At 32.7% G+C, this 19,082-nt stretch overlaps 1 protein-coding gene across 1 annotated transcript in view; it reads right to left on the bottom strand.

Annotated features, from left to right (window-relative positions):
- Nucleotides 1-1,633, bottom strand: part of LOC127738914 (protein dispatched homolog 1-like) — a 42,911-nt gene extending 41,278 nt beyond the window's left edge. Inside the window, exons 1-2 of the mRNA XM_052250408.1 lie at nt 1,430-1,633; nt 644-1,026 (exon numbers count right to left, since the gene is read on the bottom strand). Coding sequence (XP_052106368.1) covers nt 644-983 — 340 coding nt within the window. The 5' untranslated portion in view covers nt 984-1,026; nt 1,430-1,633. The remainder of the gene's footprint in view (nt 1-643; nt 1,027-1,429) is intronic.
- Between the last annotated feature and the right edge of the window lie 17,449 nt (nt 1,634-19,082).

Below are 19,082 nucleotides of genomic sequence, written 5' to 3'. Positions count from 1 at the left end.
GAGGCTTAAGACCAAAAATGGGATGTATGACTTTATTTTTGTAGTGCATTGCATACCGCCATGCCAGATCTTGTGTATGCGAAGTATCATTATAAAGAACCAATGGCAAATCTTGAAAACTTATGGGAAAGACGTTGTAACTTTTGACTATAAGCAGTATAGTTGTCAACACGATTGATGTATGCAATCCCAGTGTGGCAGCTACAAATGAAAAAAAGTGAAATTTATAAAAACAATTTCATTGTTCGTACCTCGAATGAAAATAACTGGTCACGTCATTGTTTGAATTTCCATGGTTTAGGATGTTTTAACCAATCACAACGTTTTTGGCGATGGACGCTTTTGAAATAATTCCCAGGGTATATTTGATTCTGATATGACGTCTGATATGGCTTGCATAACATATGATAAATATCGTCTATGTGTGCCATTAAAATATTAAATACATTTTTATGTTCTCATATCCTTCCATTGCAGTATTTAAAATTACATTAGTTTTTTTTTTATTGTAGTCGTTGAAACCATTGACTGTGAATAAAAATAAAATAGCTACTGTATACTTCAGTGATTTTAAATTTCTAATGTTCATAGATTGCCTGGTAGTGACTATGACGATGAATGTTTCTCATGTTTACAAACTTACCAAATGAAATACATAGGTGTTTTTCAATAAACTGACAGTATTTTAGAAGAAATCGTGGAGTGGTACTGTAGTTTACTAGATTGTTTTTCCTGTGTTCCACTGGTGGCGTTATTTTGTCTTCCTCATCAGTAATATCACAGACTGGTGTCAAACTCTCATTAGCATACATTTGTCTAGTATTTTCATCGCTATGTTCAACTATTAATCTCTCACTGCTGTTTTGTCCCTCTAGTGTATCTTCCAATGAGTCTAAGACTTGGCTGTTTCTTTCAAAATCAGATTCTATGCAAATAAGACTGTCATCTAATGAACAAATCCCAAATTCTGATCTGCTTTCCATTTTATTTTGCTTCTATGAACTTTTCACAACCTCATACCAGCTTCTGCGTCCAGTTATAAGTCAAAATCAATTAATTTAATTAAAAATTAAAATAGTATCAATTATGTAATATTGATAATATTATAACTATGGGATTTAAATATAGTTATAGTACATGTTGATACTATCATGACGCAATTTGTTATTATATAAAAAAAGTCAACCGTGAAATGTTTTTGTTTAATGTTGTGAAAGATTTTATTTTTAAAATTACGCCTGTATATTAAGCTAAAATATTAATGTTCGCTATCATGTACAGACGAGTAAATTGTATGTTTGTGGTATCGAAAAATTAACAAAAAAATCTGTTATTGCCAATCACCGTTAAAACTGGTAAAGTTCAAAAACGAGAGTTACATATTAAAGTAATTGAATCCTTATATCGATCTTCACTCAAGTTAGCTTACCTGACATTCGATATTTCACAGATATTTTAATTTAACCTGGCTTTCATACTCTCAATTTAAATGTATATGCAAGTAGCGTATATAATCATCTTTGCAATAAACAGCTTTACACTTAGCTTTTTTGTTTATTATTAACTCGTATGAATATTTTTCTTCCTGGCTTAGAATGCCGCTTCCGGTGCAAGAGAAATATTAAGCTCTCTGGACGATCCTATAGCAACGATGTAAACAAATAGTTCTGCTTGGTTGCACTAAATTAATTCGAAGAAAAGTACCAAACCGTGTTGAAACATATCTGACTAATTTGATCATTTAGCCTAGAAATTTAGAGTTTATGCTTCTCTGTCTCAAGACAAATGTGCGGCTAAGTTTATTCTACGACATAAGTCATATTCTTAATCGTTTAGACAAAAGAACTTAACTTTTTATCATAACTTCGACACAAACTAAAATCATATTCGTTGGTAATTCTGCATGGGGTATATAGGTCTACTGCAATGACGAAACATGTTTTCCCTAGGGATAGATGCATAGTCTTTTGTATGTTTACAACGACAACTAATTGACTATATATGTATAGGCTTTAGCTAAATTTAATCAATTAACTCATAACTGTGTGACCAAATGCAACGACAATTTGTTATCATTACAGGAACTATTTGTATAGTTGGATATGTACAATATGTTAGATGGAACAATAACCAAATCTTTTTCTTATAATTCCCGAAAAAAAGTCATGAGCAGTCTATGTACAATGTGTTACATGGAACAATAAACAAATCTTTTTCTTATAATTCCCGAAAAAGTCAAGAGCAGTCTGTCTGTCTGTCTGTCTGTCTGGATGGATGGATGGATGGATGGATGGATGGATGGACGGACGGACGGACGGACGGACGTCATCCGTCTGCATATTGTTTTGGTTTCTAAATACATAATTTGTATACGCCCAAAGTATATAGTCCTTGCTAAGTCAGGTTTTTATAAGTACATGTTTTGTTTGTCCCCAAATTATACTATTTTGAACCCCTGAAATACAAGGCAGACCACTCATTGTGGTCTTTTTTCATAAATGTAAATGTGCGGTTCGTGAAACAAAATACATTTACGGACCGACCATTTAGCTTCAAAAGAGGGGTATGGTTTTCTCTGAGTAAGAAAATTATTTAGTTTTTCAACGCTATCACCAAAATATATTTTTTCGAAATTAGCACTTTTATATACGGTATTCGGAAAATCAGGAATCAGAACATTATTTTGTCATCTGCTTGACCACAATATATTTTTTTTCTCCAAGAATTGGGGATCAGAATATTTTTTTAGGAAAAAAACTACGGAAGCGTATTAGCGCCACACAATTTTTTTTTAAATTTTCTGCCTATCTTTGCGATATAACACCTTTGCGTTATAACGGAAACATTTGCAATATAACGCAAATAGACAAACCTTTGCGTTATAACGCAAACATTTGCGATATAACGCAAACATTTGCGAAATAACGCAAACCTTTGCGTTATAACGCAAACATCTTGATTTCAATTATTCATTAAGTTTTGTATATATGTCCGTCTGTCATTAAATTTCTGTTGTGATTTAGTCCGGAAAAGAACCATAAATACAAGGCAAAGTCATTATAATAAATATGCATAGGAATCAGAAAAGTATATAATTTAATAAGAAATAGAAATGGGATATTTTATTTGAAAGGCCAACATTTTTAAAATTTTGATTAAGTAGATAAGTACGAGCAAAAATAATGTCATACAATTGTAATACTGTCAAGTCAAATAGACAAAATGATCTTTCTGCTGTCAAATGAATTATTAAGAAAGATTTTTTTCTTTTTTAATTTTGATGTAAGAAATCGTTTTTTAAAATCTCAGAATATGATAAAGATTCTTTCATAAAAAGTCATGAAATTTTCAATCTAGTGTGGTAACTTGGTAGCAATTTAAATGAAGAGAACATAATTTTATTAATAAAACATCTTCATTTTATTCATTTATTGCAAAAGGGTAGTTAACCAACCTTACACAATCCTCAAACGAGAGCTTACTTTGGAAGTATATTTACATTCGGCTATAGCTATATTAGCAGGGTTGGTTTTTTTTTCTTCGGTATAACTTTAATTAACTCAATTTTCATTGTAATATATGTACAGGTATTATCATGTATATCATTTTGGGGGGGCACTTTATAGCTTGATGTTCGGTGTGAGTCTATACTCCGTGTTGAAGACCGTACTTTGACATATAATGGTTTACTTTTACCAATTATAACTTAGATGGAGAATTTTCTCATCGGCACTCATACCACATCTTCTTATATCTATTATCCTGCTCATTATTAGTTAAATAGTCTAAAAGCATTTTATTTTGCAATGAGTACAAAGAAGATAAATTTTAATATATGCAGCCTCCTCCATTAATAACTGTCCCTTCCTTTGAATCTTAAATAAGAAATAAGATATAACAAATGTTTGCGTTATATCGCAAAGGTTTGCGTTATAACGCAAATGTTTGCGTTATTTCGCAAAGGTTTGCGTTATAACGCAAAGGTTTGCGTTATGTCGCAAAGGTTTGCGTTATATCGCAAATGTTTGCGTTATAACGAAAAAGGTTTGCGTTATAACGCAAAGGTTTGCGTAATAACGCAAATGTTTGCGTTATTTCGCAAATGTTTGCGTTATAACGCAAAAGGTTTGCGTTATTTCGCAAAGGTTTGCGATATACGTAGGAAGAAATATAAAAAAAAAAGTTGTGAGGCGCTAATACGCTTCCGTAAAAAACCATAACCCCCCTTCTGAAATTAAATTGTCAATCCCTTAGTGTACCTATATAAATAGTAATATACTGGAATTGTTTGAAACAAATATAGTTATTGATGCCAACGTTAATATTAATAAAAAAGACAGGAAATATGTCGGTGAAACAAAAATTTCAAATCTAAAGTGCCTATAAACTCAGTGATCATGCACGAGTGATTCTCTTCATAAAAAGTGTCCGTGTAACAACTGAAAAGTGTCCGTGTATCATCTAAAAAGTTTCCGTGTAACACCCGTTAATGTAATTTTTTTTTTTCTATAGCTCTGCTGGGGGCAAAGTCGTACAAGCGGATATCTTTTACCTTTTATAAAAGTTAAAGTCATATGAAACGAGTGACTGGTGAAAAATAATGTTAGTCCAATTCTTAAACCATTGCATGTATACATCATAAACTTAATCTTCTGTGCACGATTTTATCATTTTTTATGCATCCATATCGTATAATCGTCAAAAAAAATATTTCACCCGGTCTGTTTTGATGTGAAAATATGGCAGCTAATTAATTGTCGTGTTTTGAAGCCGAAGTTGACCGATTGTCACCTTAGTAAACAAGCAACAAAGAAGCATGGATATTGAGGTAAGCACGCGTGTATAGGGGGCACGGTAGTATTTCCTGGCCCATAGGGATAATGATAGCCTTTTTAGAATTTTCACCACTTTCTAACACTGCTCAAAATTCTACATACACAGTTAACTGAAGTACTTTCATTATAATATTCAGAAATGAATTTGAATATGTGCCATGACCGTTTACTTTTTTTGCTATCTTTATAAACCTAAGGCCACTAGTGCTTTTAGGTCTTTTATCAAGCAGTGAATACAAAATTTAAAAAAATTCTCAAAAATTCATTTTCACCTGCATGTAAAATTATTTCATATTTTTCTACACCTGATTCATCCCTCAGTTTGGAAAAGTATGATCAGTAGATACTGTATGTTTTGTCCAATCACACTGTTTAGATACATTGACTTAAGTAGGGTACACAAAAGAGCAACCTAAATTCCGGAATGTAAATACTACCGTGCCACCTATAACATGTACAATAAGATATAGTTTATTTCGATGACGGAGCGATGCGTATTGCGATCACCGGATTTTTATGAGAAGGGTCACGCTGAGGTCACTGCATACGGAAAAACATGTCGGCGAATTATTGTCTGGGAAGCCAATAGGTCAAAAAAGTTAATTTCTTCTAAATTTGGACAAATTAAAGAATTATTTTGAGAACAAAGTATATGTACAATAAAAACTAGCCATTTAGTTATAAAAAACATATGCATCATTTTTTTTTAAATTGAAGTTTCATGATGACTTTAAATATCGTCATTTTGTTAGATAAACATCCAGATTATCAATTTAAGTTAAAATTTTATTTTAATTTATTAGATATAAAGTAATTAGTATTAACATGACCATGATCACATTTGTTAAATAATGTAAAAGGAACATTTTTTTTATCAAATAATAACATCGAGGGCACATAAAGTGAGATTATCAAATTTATTTTCAATATCAATGTGGGAGAATAGTTAAGCAACCACTGTTTAGGGAACACTATGAATTGCGATTACTCCGCAGTCTCGGCAAAGGATCAAACACGTTCTATAACGAAAATAAATCAGTTAGTATTTTATGGACATGCCCATACCGTTCGACTTTCCTTCCCCATTCTAATTTTTCCCCTTCTTATGAAATTCCCCTTTTCAGTTTGTTCGTAATGCTCGTGTTTGCAGTTACACTTCAGCGACTCATTTCACAACAAATCTTACGAGAAATAATACTCTTAATTCATGAACATTTCAGTATAACTTGAGATCAATTTAGATTTTTAATGATGAACGTAATATCTTTACAGTATGATACAGCCGCTAATACACCTTATCAATATTCCCGCTTGACCCGAGAATCTGTCCCGCTTGAACTTTTGACGTCATACAACAATCACTTTTCCATTGTGGCGTCAGATATTTTCTATTATGACGTCAAAATTTTACGGGAACTTTTGATGTCCAGTAAAGGCGGACAAATAGCGATAAGGTGAATGTCAGAATGCATGACAGTATGGTTTGATATCAGATTAGCCCTTTGAGCTTGGCAATGCTATCAGTAACACCGGCATTCTTTTGTATGGTATCATTCATTTCAAATAATTACTTGTTTCTGTGCGTTTGTTGTTGTTGATGTTTATATCATAATAATTTAATTTTGGATGTAACGCGTCTTCTGATTGGCTGACGTTGTTTTGTTTATCAGCTCATAGACATAATTTTGTCTTGTGACCGTGACGTCATCAACGTTTTTTCATGGTTTATTTAAGGAATGACTGTAATATTTTTTCTATCTATGAAGAAATAACATCAAAAATGTGGTACACACTGAATAACCCGCGTAGCGGGTTATTTTAAAGTGTGTACCACATTTTTTATGTTATTTCGAATAGACAGAAAAAATATTACAGTCATTTCTTATAATTTAATTCTAAATTTCATTTAAACCGGAGTAAACCATGAAAAAACGTTGATGACGTCACGGTCACATGACAAAATTATGTCTATGAGCTTATAAACAAAACAACGTCAGCCAATCAGAAGACGCGTTACATCCAAAATTAAATTATTCCGGTTTAAAATGGAATTTAGAATTAAATTATAAGAAATGACTATAATATTTTTTCTGTCTATTCGAAATAACATAAAAAATGTGGTGCACACTTTAAGATAAACCGCTACGCGGGTTATTTAGTGTGCACCACATTTTTGATGTTATTTCTTCATAGACAGAAAACATATTACAGTCATTCCTTAATTGGTATTGTAGAGATCATGTAGTGATTTTCTGATCTGTTTTGTGATGCATCTTCTTTTATAAAAAAAATCATCTTTTATAAGATCTTTGATAGTCTCCTTTAGGGAGCTACCATTTGAATTTTATGGAGAAGGGGGGGGGGGGGGGCTAGGATGAAATTTTGAAAAGGCAGGATGAGACACTTGCAAAAAAAAAGTCAGGATGACAATTTAGATTACAACTTAAAAAAAAATGCAGGACAAAATTTTTCATCCAAGCCCCCCATAAAAATCAAATGGTAGCTCACATATATTTATTATAAAATTCTGTAGTGTACAGAAGACATTTGAATCCCCTTAGCTTTTTAAAATAATTTGTTGTTGAAGATCTTATATATAAAAAAGAAGATGTGGTATGATTGCCAATGAGACAACTCTCCACAAGAGACCAAATGACACAGAAATTAACAACTATAGGTCACCATACGGCCTTCAACAATGAGCAAAGCCCATACCGCACAGTCAGCTATAAAAGGCCCCGAAATGACAATGTAAAACAATTCAAACGAGAAAACTAACGGCCTAATTTATGTAAAAAAAATGAACGAAAAACAAATATGTAACACATAAACAAACGACAACCACTGAATTACAGGCTCCCGACTTGGGACAGGCACATACATACAGAATGTGGTTAAACATTGACCTCTAGATGTCCTTCAATCTTTTGTGACTTTGCATTGTTTAGTTATTATGTTGGAAACCGCATTGGTTCTCAACGGACGCTTACGAAAGAACTCTAGCGCTTTACTCCTATTTATTTTTGCGTGATTTAGTAGATTCGCCAAATTGTCGTTGTGGAGCTATAATAACAAGCTCTCATTTTTTAACGTGTCCTTATTATACGAACATTCGATTTGCAAGTGCTGATTTTCCGCAGCCTATTGATGCCAATATTTTTCTTTTTGATTCAGATTTGTTTAGTATTCTTTTCGTATAGGTATAGAAACATATATTGAAAACTAAAAGCTTCACAATATATATGAAAGCTTCATTTATATGCTTTCATTGCGTTTTTAGTTTATTTCATTCATTTGATGTTTTGTTCTTCCTTTTCTTTCTCAAACAACAATATAATTAATCTTAATATTCTATATTTACTATTCTTACTATTGTCCAATTGACATATCATGCTCCAAGTATTTATAATGTTGTGTGTCATCATTTTTCGAAGACAGTTTAAAAAGAGCAAATTTGCTTCTTCCAGGATCCTATAGTTCAAAATAATTTATCTTATATAGAGTGAATTAATTTATTGAATGAAATAGTGTTGAAACCAATATTTATCATAAAAACGGAGTTTGTTACTATGCAATCCGATGCCAAATTACACCTCCATTAGCTCCGAGTTATACAAAAAAGACAGAAGATTCCAAGCGGACATTAAAAATTCATAAGTTGAAAAGAAACTGACAGGCCATGACAAAAAAACATACTAAACTAAAGTCTTTTTGTTGTTGGGATTAACAAGTACCCGGCCACGTCCACTCTGTGTTTTTGTTAGATGTATTTCTTTTTGTATCCATCTGATGAGTGAAGCCTTTTCAACTGATTTCTATAGTTTGTTCTTATGTTGTACTGTTACACCACTGTCCCAGGTAAGGGGAGGGTTAGGCGCCCGCTAACATGTTTAACCCCGCCACATTCTATATATGTGGCTGCTCCAAGTCAGAAGCCTGTAATTGAGTAGTTGTTGTTTGTTGCTATTGATCATATGCATTGTTTGTTTATTGTTTTGTACAGTTCTTGTATTGTTCTGTTGCACCACTGTCCCAGGATTAGGGATGGATTGGGCGCCCACTTACATGTTTAATCCCACCATTCTGTATGTGCCTGTCAGGAGCCTGTAATTCAGTGGTTGTCGTTTGTTGCTGTGTTACATATTTGTTTTTCGTTCATTATTTTGTACATAAATTGGGCCGTTAGTTTTCTCGTTTGAATTGTTTTACATTTGTCATTTCGAGGCCTTTTATAACTGACTATGCAGTACGGGCTTTGCTTATTGTTGAATGCCGTACGGTGACCTATATTTGTTAATTTCTGTGTCATTTGGTCTCTTGTGAAGAGTTGTCTCATTGGCAATCATACCAAATTTTCTTTTTTTATATATAAAGGCTGAGTTACACAAACCCCGCCAAAAACCCGGGAGTGATCTCAAGTGGCCCGAAAGGGTTAACAGATCCTACTCAACATGTGACACCCGTCGTGTTACTTGTCTAAAAAAAGGTTAATAAGTTATTTCATGTGATTAGACATCACACAAAAGCGGATGTGTACGTGTCTCTTAAATAACCCTAAGCCGAACATCACCAAATTTATTAACCATTGTCTAATCCTAAAAACTTGGTCCGTGATAATCATCAGTATGTAGTTTTAAAAATGTGTCCGATGATTCCGCCTTCCAACCAACATGGCCAACACGACTTAAAATAAATCATAGGAGTAAAATGCAATCTTTGTCTATAATCTTGAAAACGTGTATAGAAAAAGAAAATCTGACAAGGACAGCTTTTTGTTCCGCGATTAAAAGCTTAAAACATGGGTCATGTGATCTTTCTCAGGTATATTTAAATAATGTAAACTGACCAGTAAGAAGTTGTGTTGGCGTAGTCGAGTGGTTACTTCGTAATTGTAATGGCACAAAATTCATATTGGTAATTGAATCTTAGCGGGTTCGATTCCCGCAGAAACCACTGACGCTTTCCAGCATTTTTGTTCCTCTTATTGTACAGTTTTGATTTTTTCGTTGTGATAACTGTGTATCGATTTTTAAATTACATTGTTAAGATCGTGACTTTTTGTTATTATCAAAGAAATATTATATATAACAGATCTAACAAAATGGATCTTAATATTAATTTGATACCAAACAGAAAACAATAAACTTGTGGAAAAGATGGTATACCACAAACATGAGGTGCAAAAATTTGTACGCCATATCCGGATTTCGACAATTAATGTCTCTTCAGTGATGTTAGGGATCGAAACGGTATTTGGAAGGCCATATAATTTACCTCAATTTAGGAAAGACACTTGAATTTTGAAGAGTCGAAATAGGATGAACGGATCATATAAACCCGAAGGAAAATATAATACAAGCCCAAACGAAAAAATATATAAAAGTCTAAATTGAAAACAACGTTCAAACCTATGATTGCGGTCGATAAAAACCGCAATTTTTATACGTGTACATGTAAAACAAATTTCGTGGTAGAGGGGTCTAAATACAGCACAAACAACAATTTCCAAAAAACCAAAAACAGTGAAAAAGTCTATTTTAACAAAACGCATTTGACTAACAGGTCGAACAACTGATGTTCTTAAACCCTGCTGACTGCCATTGGCGATTGCCAAATAAGTTGATCACCAGATCTAGCAAAATGGATCTTAATATTAATTTAATACCAAACAGAAAACAATAAACTTGTGGAAAAGATGGTATACCACAAACATGAGGTGCAAAAATTGTACACCATATCCGGATTTCGACAATATATACAAGTCTAAATTGAAAACAACATTCAAACCTATAATTATGTATCGATATATCCGAAATTTACTGAATATAAATTATTATGTTCATCTAAGACTAAGCATTATAGTTTCAGAGTTCTGAACTTCACAAAGTTCAATGTTACATTTGCACTCCTTTAAAAAAAAACAATTAGCAATCGGGAATTTGTGGTTTTTGTAGATAGGAATATATGATATCAGCCTCTTTCTGGATTTTTTTTTCTTCATCAAGGCTTTGGGGCATATCCTGTTTTTTCTTTAACTATTGTGTGTTTGTTAATATTCTTTTAGTTAAATATTAAGTGTATGAAATGATTTTATATAAATATAAGCCTACGCACTTTCAATAATCTGTGTGTTGTCTTTAATAAATACAAGAAACTGAAAGATTAATCAACAAAAGAAAACTTGTACAATCATGTAAAATATAATTTTTAATGAACATATAGATAAATTGTTAAAATCAGGTATTTCCTTAAGTTATTAGTTTGAACTTAATACATCTTTTTTCCCAAATATATCCACTTTGATAATTCTAACATTGTGAGTTTTCCGAAAAAATCAAAATGTAATAAGGTACTGTTATCAACGTATATTTGTTTCGCCTAACAGAAGTTCCCCTGGAAACTTTGTTATAAACAATGCTATAATATCTGTAACGGCTGGAACAAATAGTCTATATCCTTTATTCCGTTAGGAAAAAATACAGTCATATTTGTTAGAGTTGAAATACTATAACAGAATATTTCTTCCACTCGGAACTTATATTATGAAGGAACTTCTATTTCATGACATTTTTATGTTGATAACGATGTATAAGTTCATTAAACTTCATATTTTCTTAAATCTCTCTGACCAATCCTCTATTGTGTATTGCCTGTATCTGCAGTATCTGCTTACTCTTCCGGAAAACCAGTGAGATCCCCTCCGCCATGTTTTTGGTGCGTTTTGTGTTGCTCAATTTTGTTTCATTTGTAACTACATTGAGATAAAAAAATAAATAAACGATCTAAATTCATTCCAATATACTACACAAATAGATTAATACCAGGGAATATAAAATGAAGTCACTAATATAAAACTGTCAAATGCAACTCTATAAAAACGGTTTAAATGTTCTACAGAATTATGAATTGATATGATAAAGACATATAAAGTACCTATCTTGATCACTGTTTTCTTTCTCGGTACTCGGATCGTGCATGTTTGGGTTTACTCGATTATTTCAGTTGTTATTACCAGTATATACATTGTTTTGTGTGTACTGCTATCTGTCATCTTTAAATGTATGTATATATATAAAAAATTGAAGACGTGGTATGATTTGTCAATGAGACAACTCTCCACCATATATAACAAACGGTGTAGAAATTAACAACTATGGGTTACCGTACGGTCTTCAACAATGAACAAAACATATTTTGCATACTAAGCTTTAAACGACCCTGAAATGACAAATGTAAAGCAATTCAAACGTTAAAACTAACGGCCATATTTATGTACAAAACAAGAAACGAAAAAAAATGATACACACCAACAACACACAACCACTGACTTACAGGCTACTGACTTGGGACAGCCACATATCAAATGTGGAGGGATTAGACAAGTTTGTTGCCAAAACCTCCCCCTTGCATGGGACAGTGGTATGGCCTTACAACATAAGAACAAACTATAATTTATCAGTTGAAGAGGGCTTAACTCCTAAGATCGACGCAAAGCACAAAAAACGAATAATATCTATGTACGTTTCGGCAAAAAAGTTTATCGATAGGTTGCAGGTATTCCTATGGGCCCTTATTGCGCACCTTTGATAGCAGAATTGTTTTTGTACTGTTATGAATCACAGTTTGTGACCAGACTCAGTAAAGATCCGTCTAAATTACATTTAATTGATAAATTCAACAACACTTACCGTTATCTTGATGATATTTTTTCGTTAAATAATCAAGAATTTTCTAAATATACTGCCGAAATTTACCCAAAGGAACTTACTTTAAATAAATCAAATGTAAGCGGTAATAACTGTCCTTTCCTAGATTTAGATATTTCAGTTTTACACTGAAAACTCCACACTAAAATTTACGGCAAATGGGACGATTTTTCGTTCCCTGTTGTTAATTTTCCTTTTTTGGAAGGTGATGTTCCTTTGGTACCATCTTGCGGTGTTTATATTTCACAACTCGTTCGCTATGCCCGTGTCTGTTGTGACGTTTTAGACTTTGATGAACGTAATCTATGTATAACTGGTAAATTATTAAGTCGGGGATTTCGTTACCACAAATTACTTTAAACCTTTACTGAATTCTTCCATAGATATAAAGATTTGGTTTTGAAGGTTGGTCTTATCTTAAACGGGCATCCTCATTTTTACGGAGATGTTGTTTACCGTGCCCGGAAATTTATATATTAGGCCGTTAGTTTTCTCGTTTGAATTGTTTTACATATAAACCATCCTAGTAAACCTATCGATCCTTTAAATAAATTATTCTAAAAGGTTACCAGTGCAACACTGTAATTAGATCTTTGAATATTGTTTTTATTGGTATTAATAGTGATTTTGTTATCAGTAAATTAAAAGCAAACTAAATATAATTGTAATATACATATGCACTTTCATGGATCTACAATCTGTTGATACCTGTATCTTGGCATTGCACAAGGTCATGTTTTTCTCTGACTGTTTATAAAGTCTTTACACTAACTCCATGCGATGTTGGATGTGTACTGATTGATGATTAAGTCTTAGATACACGATTTTTTTATTAGTTATTGGCTTTGAACTAGCTGTAAGTAACTGCGAGTACTCTCAGATCTGTACTTAATGTCTTTTTGTTGTTGGAATGTACAAGTACCCGGCCACGTCAGTGGCGGATCCAGAAATGTTCATAAGTGGGGGCCCACTGACTGCCTAAGAGGGGGTACGCTCGAGTCATGCTTCAGTGATTTCCTATATAAGCAACCAAATTTTCCCAAAAAAGGGGGGCCCGGGCCCCCTGGCCCCCCTAAATCCGCCTCTGCACGTCCACTCTGTTTTTGTTAGATGTATTTCTATTTGTATCAATCTGATGAGTTAAGCCTTTTGCAACTGATTTTTATAGTTCGTTCTTATGTTGTACTGTTACATCACGGTCCCAGGTTAGGGGGAGGGTTGGGATCCCACTAACATGTTTAGCCCCGCCACATTCTGTATGTATGTGCCTGTCCCAAGTCAGGAGCCTGTAATTCAGTGGTTGTCGTTTGTTGCTGTGTTACATATTTGTTTTTCGTTCATTTTTTTACATTAATTAGGCCGTTAGTTTTCTCGTTTGAATTGTTTTACATTTGTCATTTCGGGGCCTTTATAGCTGACTATGCGGTACTGATGGGCTTTGCTCATTGTTGAATGCCATACGGTGACCTATAGTTTTTGTTAATTTCTGTGTCATTTGGTCTCTTGTGAAGAGTTGCCTCATTGGCAATCATACACAAGACACAAGGTAGATCTGAGAGTACTCGCAGTTTCTGACTGAAAGCTTGTTCAAAGCCAATAACAACTTATAAAACAATCATCAAAAATATCTTCAAAATCAGTGTGAATAGGTTGTCGGTGCTCTTTTGTACATATATGTGTCTTATGTCAGAATGTATGGCTGGATTATCTTACAGATATTATGCCACCCCTTGTATCTGTATCTACCAGCTATAATCTGTGTTATCTTAAATAATTATTCCAATAACTCGACTAAATCAGTATCAACAATCCCTTCTCCCTGCTAATTTTTGGGCACTGGACATTTTATACATTGATATAGCTATATAAGTTCTATCCATACCTTTAAAAAGTCTTTGCAACAGAGGTTTCCACAGAATCATAATATACATCTTGTTTTGGATGACTTTTTTTTCAAAAAGGAAGCTTTTGATTAAAATATATGTCATCATAAGTACTGATTGCCAAGGATGATTTTTTACATGTATCAACTTATTCAGCATATATTTTTATTAAAATATCTTGATTTGACAAACTTTCCTCTTTCCTGTTTTGGAGATTTCATGATAAATACTCAACTTTGACTCAAAATAGTAATTTCCAGTAATGCGATTTTGTCAGTTTCCTTATATAATCATGTGTATTTTGTTTCAAGTAGAGTTTTATTGTAATAAAATATGTTGCTCCATTTATAACATGAATATTAAAATTTTCTAGTTTTCATTGATTTTTTTTTTCAATTAAAAAAAACACATGATATCAACCCAAAATCATCAATTTCCACCGCTATTATATTGGTAGACTTTTAGTATATCATAAATGATGACATCCTTGACACAAAAACACTCAAGAATTTTTTGTTGCAATTTTTTTATGTTAAGCCTTTTTGCACAGGGGCCGGTAACAAGAAATTTTATAAAGAGAGGTCGTAAGTATTGAATTAAGGGGAAGATAAGATAATCCTAAGATCATTCAAAGAGTGTAAATCAAAGCTCCCTCAGGTTGTTCGTAGATCGGTCTTATTTCCCCCTTAATTTGCATCGTAATAGTTTTCATGTTACGAGTTCTTAATAATTTTCCGGCGTCTCCGTGTTAGGCTCCTCGTAAAGAAATTAGAATCGCATCAAATAAATCATACAAACGTTTTAATGAACGATAAAATGCGCACAATAATCAACTACCCATTTAACCTAAGGAATTCTAACGGTTCATTCTAACAAGTAATAGCTTTTCTAAAAAGCTTGCCGTATTTTAGCTGATTGTGTCGAGATCGGTTGTTTGTGGGTATAGGTTTTTTATTGGAATCTTGCACTCCAAGCAATAAGCATATATAGTGTTTTTTTTATCTCTCCTGGTTCTTGTTTTTAGTTGTAGTATTGGTGGATCAGGGTAATGATGGAAGGAGGAACTATAGTCACATATGATATAATTTATATTTATATCCAGATAAAATTACATACTATTGTAATTATATGTATATAAGTCTAAAAATTTGCACAACGGTACTAATATAAGATGGTATTACACAAAGATGTTGTTATTAAATCGTGTTGATAAATATATTGGCTGAAGAAAAATTAGCCTTCGTCAGTGTCAATAATTTTAACAATACTGATTGTATTTGTAAAATAGCCCAGTAATACAGGTAAGTTTTGGTCTATTGGTTTAATCCAAAATCTTGAACATCATAATATAAAACAAAACTCAATACTCAGATATACGTATCTGAGTATATTTACATCCCAAAATGAGTGAAAAATAAAACTGTTATTATTTCTTATTGATGCCGTTTGGATGATGTACATTAAGTTCCTTTATCCAAAAGCTTTCCCGAACCTGTCGCTGGGCATCACTCCAGTGAATGTTCTGTTCAATCACTAGGATTTTCATGCGGTTAAAGTCATCATGTTTGTGACCCGACTGTCTGAAATGCTGAGAAACTGTGAGAAGTGGCTTCTTAGAGATATCACTACTATGGTCATTGAGGCGTTTGTGGAAATGCTGATTTGACTCACCAACATATTGGAGGCCACAAACATTCTAGAATGTAAATAACATTCATACTTTTGCAGGTAACATTGCAAAATATCCTATAGTTATTTTCGGTGCCTTACTGTGAAAAGTTGATGAGTGATGCATCTGTAGGCAACATTTGCAGCACTTCTCCCAGCTTTCCATGCATTTCAGACAGTATATATATATAATAGCTAGAGTAGCAATACAAACACTTTTATCTTTGTTTTGAGGAATGTGATTGTTTACTGTTTATGACAATGCAAGTAGTTTTAAAATGCACACTGTGTCTGGACAGTTGTGTAATAGTTTGTGAGGTTAATATAAAGGAGGCTTATTTATCAATTAAAGATTTTAATATAAGAAGAGCTATATGTAAATTGAGAATAAGTGCACATGATCTTAAAATTGAGAAAGATAGGTATAGTAAAAAATACATAGAGAGAAGTCAGCGTCTATGTCATCACTGCCTATCACATGGATCAAATTCTATTGAAGATGAGACCCATTTCACAGTAAGTTGTCCTTTATATAACGAACAGAGAAAATTATTATGGGATAAAGTAAACAGTTTTTGTAATAATTTTAAAGAATTACCCAAGGATAAAAAATATTTTTGGCTGTTCACAAATGAGCATTTACCAACTCTTATGTGCCTAGGCAATTATATAATTAAGTGTTTAGAAATAAGATCCAGGTGGATACAAAATATATAAAATTATTATGCAATTATTGTTAATGTTATGTAAGACACATGATGTGTTAGGCTCTGATCCTGTCCAATATATGATAGTATTATATTAGGATATAGTTTTTCTTTTTTCCAATCATATTGTGCTTAATATTGTTGTAAATGATGCCCTTTATGGGTTCTTGATTAGATTAATAAATAAAATTCTTATAATCAACTTGATAAGAAAAACGTATTATTTACTTTTGAGGATTACTGCTTGACAAAATGGACTACTACAGAAGGCCGTTCAAATATAAGAATAATACATCTTATATGTAAAGAAGTGATGAATATCTTATCTGGTTTTTGTCTTAGAAGAAGCAATTAGTTTTGACGGTACAGGTTAAGTGTTGTTGTTACTAATTTCCAGATGTAGTAATACTGCAAGAAGATGTTTTGTTGTACTAGTAATTGATTTGGAATTTTGATATATTACGTTGTGGTTTGTAATCTTGACAATTTTTTTGTAAGTTCTATAGATGAGAGCTTCATATTGGTATTAGCATTTAGTGCTTTATACTTGGTTGCATGTGTAAGCATATGCTTTTGTTAGTTGGAATATTTATATTTCCATTTCTGATGGCAACCAGTTCATGTTATACGTATAGGCAGGATTATTAGTAAGCGATAGTTGTTATAGTTTTATTTGTTTATGTTTATTGTCATGATTGATATAGACTATATAGCTTGCTGCTTGGTGGGAGCCAAGGCTTCGTGTTGAAGACCGTACTTCTACCTATAATGGTTTACTTTTACAAATTGTGACTTGGATGGAGAGTTGTCTTTGGTACTGATATGACACCCTGTTATATCTGTCTACAAGATTGAGAACACATTTTTTGTAATAAAACATATTTAATTCTATAATATCATATATAACAATTTATCGGTAATTTGTGCATTTTTCCTTTGATGTGTACTCTCTGATAATGTCAGTATCAGTTGACTGGTCGTGATAAAAATTTATTGGGTCAGTTAGCAATTGACATGCGCGGGTGCACCGCGTAAGGATCTTCTTTCCCCTTTCATTCACAAAATCGCGCGTTATTTTTTTCGCAGAAAGTTTCAGTAAAGTTAGTTTAGCCTTTTTGACATACATACAGTAGCAACGCCATTTTATTATATTATTAACTAGTGAATGTGCAGCTAAGAGTAGTCGGGACCACTCTTACAAAAAAATATCAAGAGAAGCTATTGCGAGTTGTTCTTGGTACAGCCCTAAGTCGCTAAGTTTGTTTTAAGAACACTTAATAATTGACCAAAATTTAAGAATGATTTAGTGTTACCGGAATTAGTAAGATCGCTTTAAGGTAGACTTAAGAATCGTTCTTAAATCATGCACTTTTTCAAAACATTAAGGGCTGTCAATCATTCTAAGATAGGTCTGAGGTTGAGTCTTGTTACACTCTTAAATCTTAAGACGCTCTTAAGACGTTCGTAAGACATAAGAATGCTTCTTGTTACCGGCCCCAGATTGACTGGACTAAAATCCACCAGCAAACGATTTTTAAAAAATATTTTTTTTTCCAGAGATAAATCGAAAGCAAAATATTTTAACAAAATAGATTACTCTATATTAGATTTTGCTAACAAAAAAAAATCATTAGAAATTTTAGATTATGCGCTCTCGATTGTTGCACGTTTCTTGATATATTCTAAAGAAATATTTATGTTCAAATAATGTACGTTTGAATTTGCTTGAAACTAAAATTAAGAAGTTTAAGGCTTAATCTTTGCTGCATATCTTTTTTAGTTTTTGGTGATATTTTTTTCCTTGAACTTCTTTCGTATAAATTCATACATATACGGGGAATTGGCGTATTCCTGTTTGAACATTTTTAACAAATTTCACAAAAGATGTGAAAGATACCAAGAGGGCATTCAAAACACATAAACCGAAGAGAAACTGACAACACCGTGGTCAAAAATAAAGAGGATTAAAAGACAAGTTTACAAAGCAATACATAAAAACCAAAGCTCCCGCCAAAAGCTGTGGTTAAAATTGAAGGAAAGAAACACACATAAAACGATCATGAATAATTACAGTCAGTTCTCCGGTTAGTTTGTTTTTTTTGGTGTTTAGGTTAAAAATCTATCACATTTAGGATTTTTGGTACATACTTATTTATTCTATTTATTTTTGGGAAGGATATGCTTCAATTCGTATTCGGGTAGATTTCATTTGAACTTCATAATTATTATCACGACCCTTGCTTTGTACCAGACATGCTTGAATGGTTTCCGAACGCGCTAGCG

This window comes from Mytilus californianus, unplaced genomic scaffold (genome assembly GCF_021869535.1).
Source record: "Mytilus californianus isolate M0D057914Y unplaced genomic scaffold, xbMytCali1.0.p SCAF_4, whole genome shotgun sequence".
NCBI lineage: Eukaryota > Metazoa > Mollusca > Bivalvia > Mytilida > Mytilidae > Mytilus > Mytilus californianus.
The sequence above is the reverse complement of the archived record's forward strand: the minus strand, read 5'-3'. Positions and strand labels throughout refer to the sequence as shown.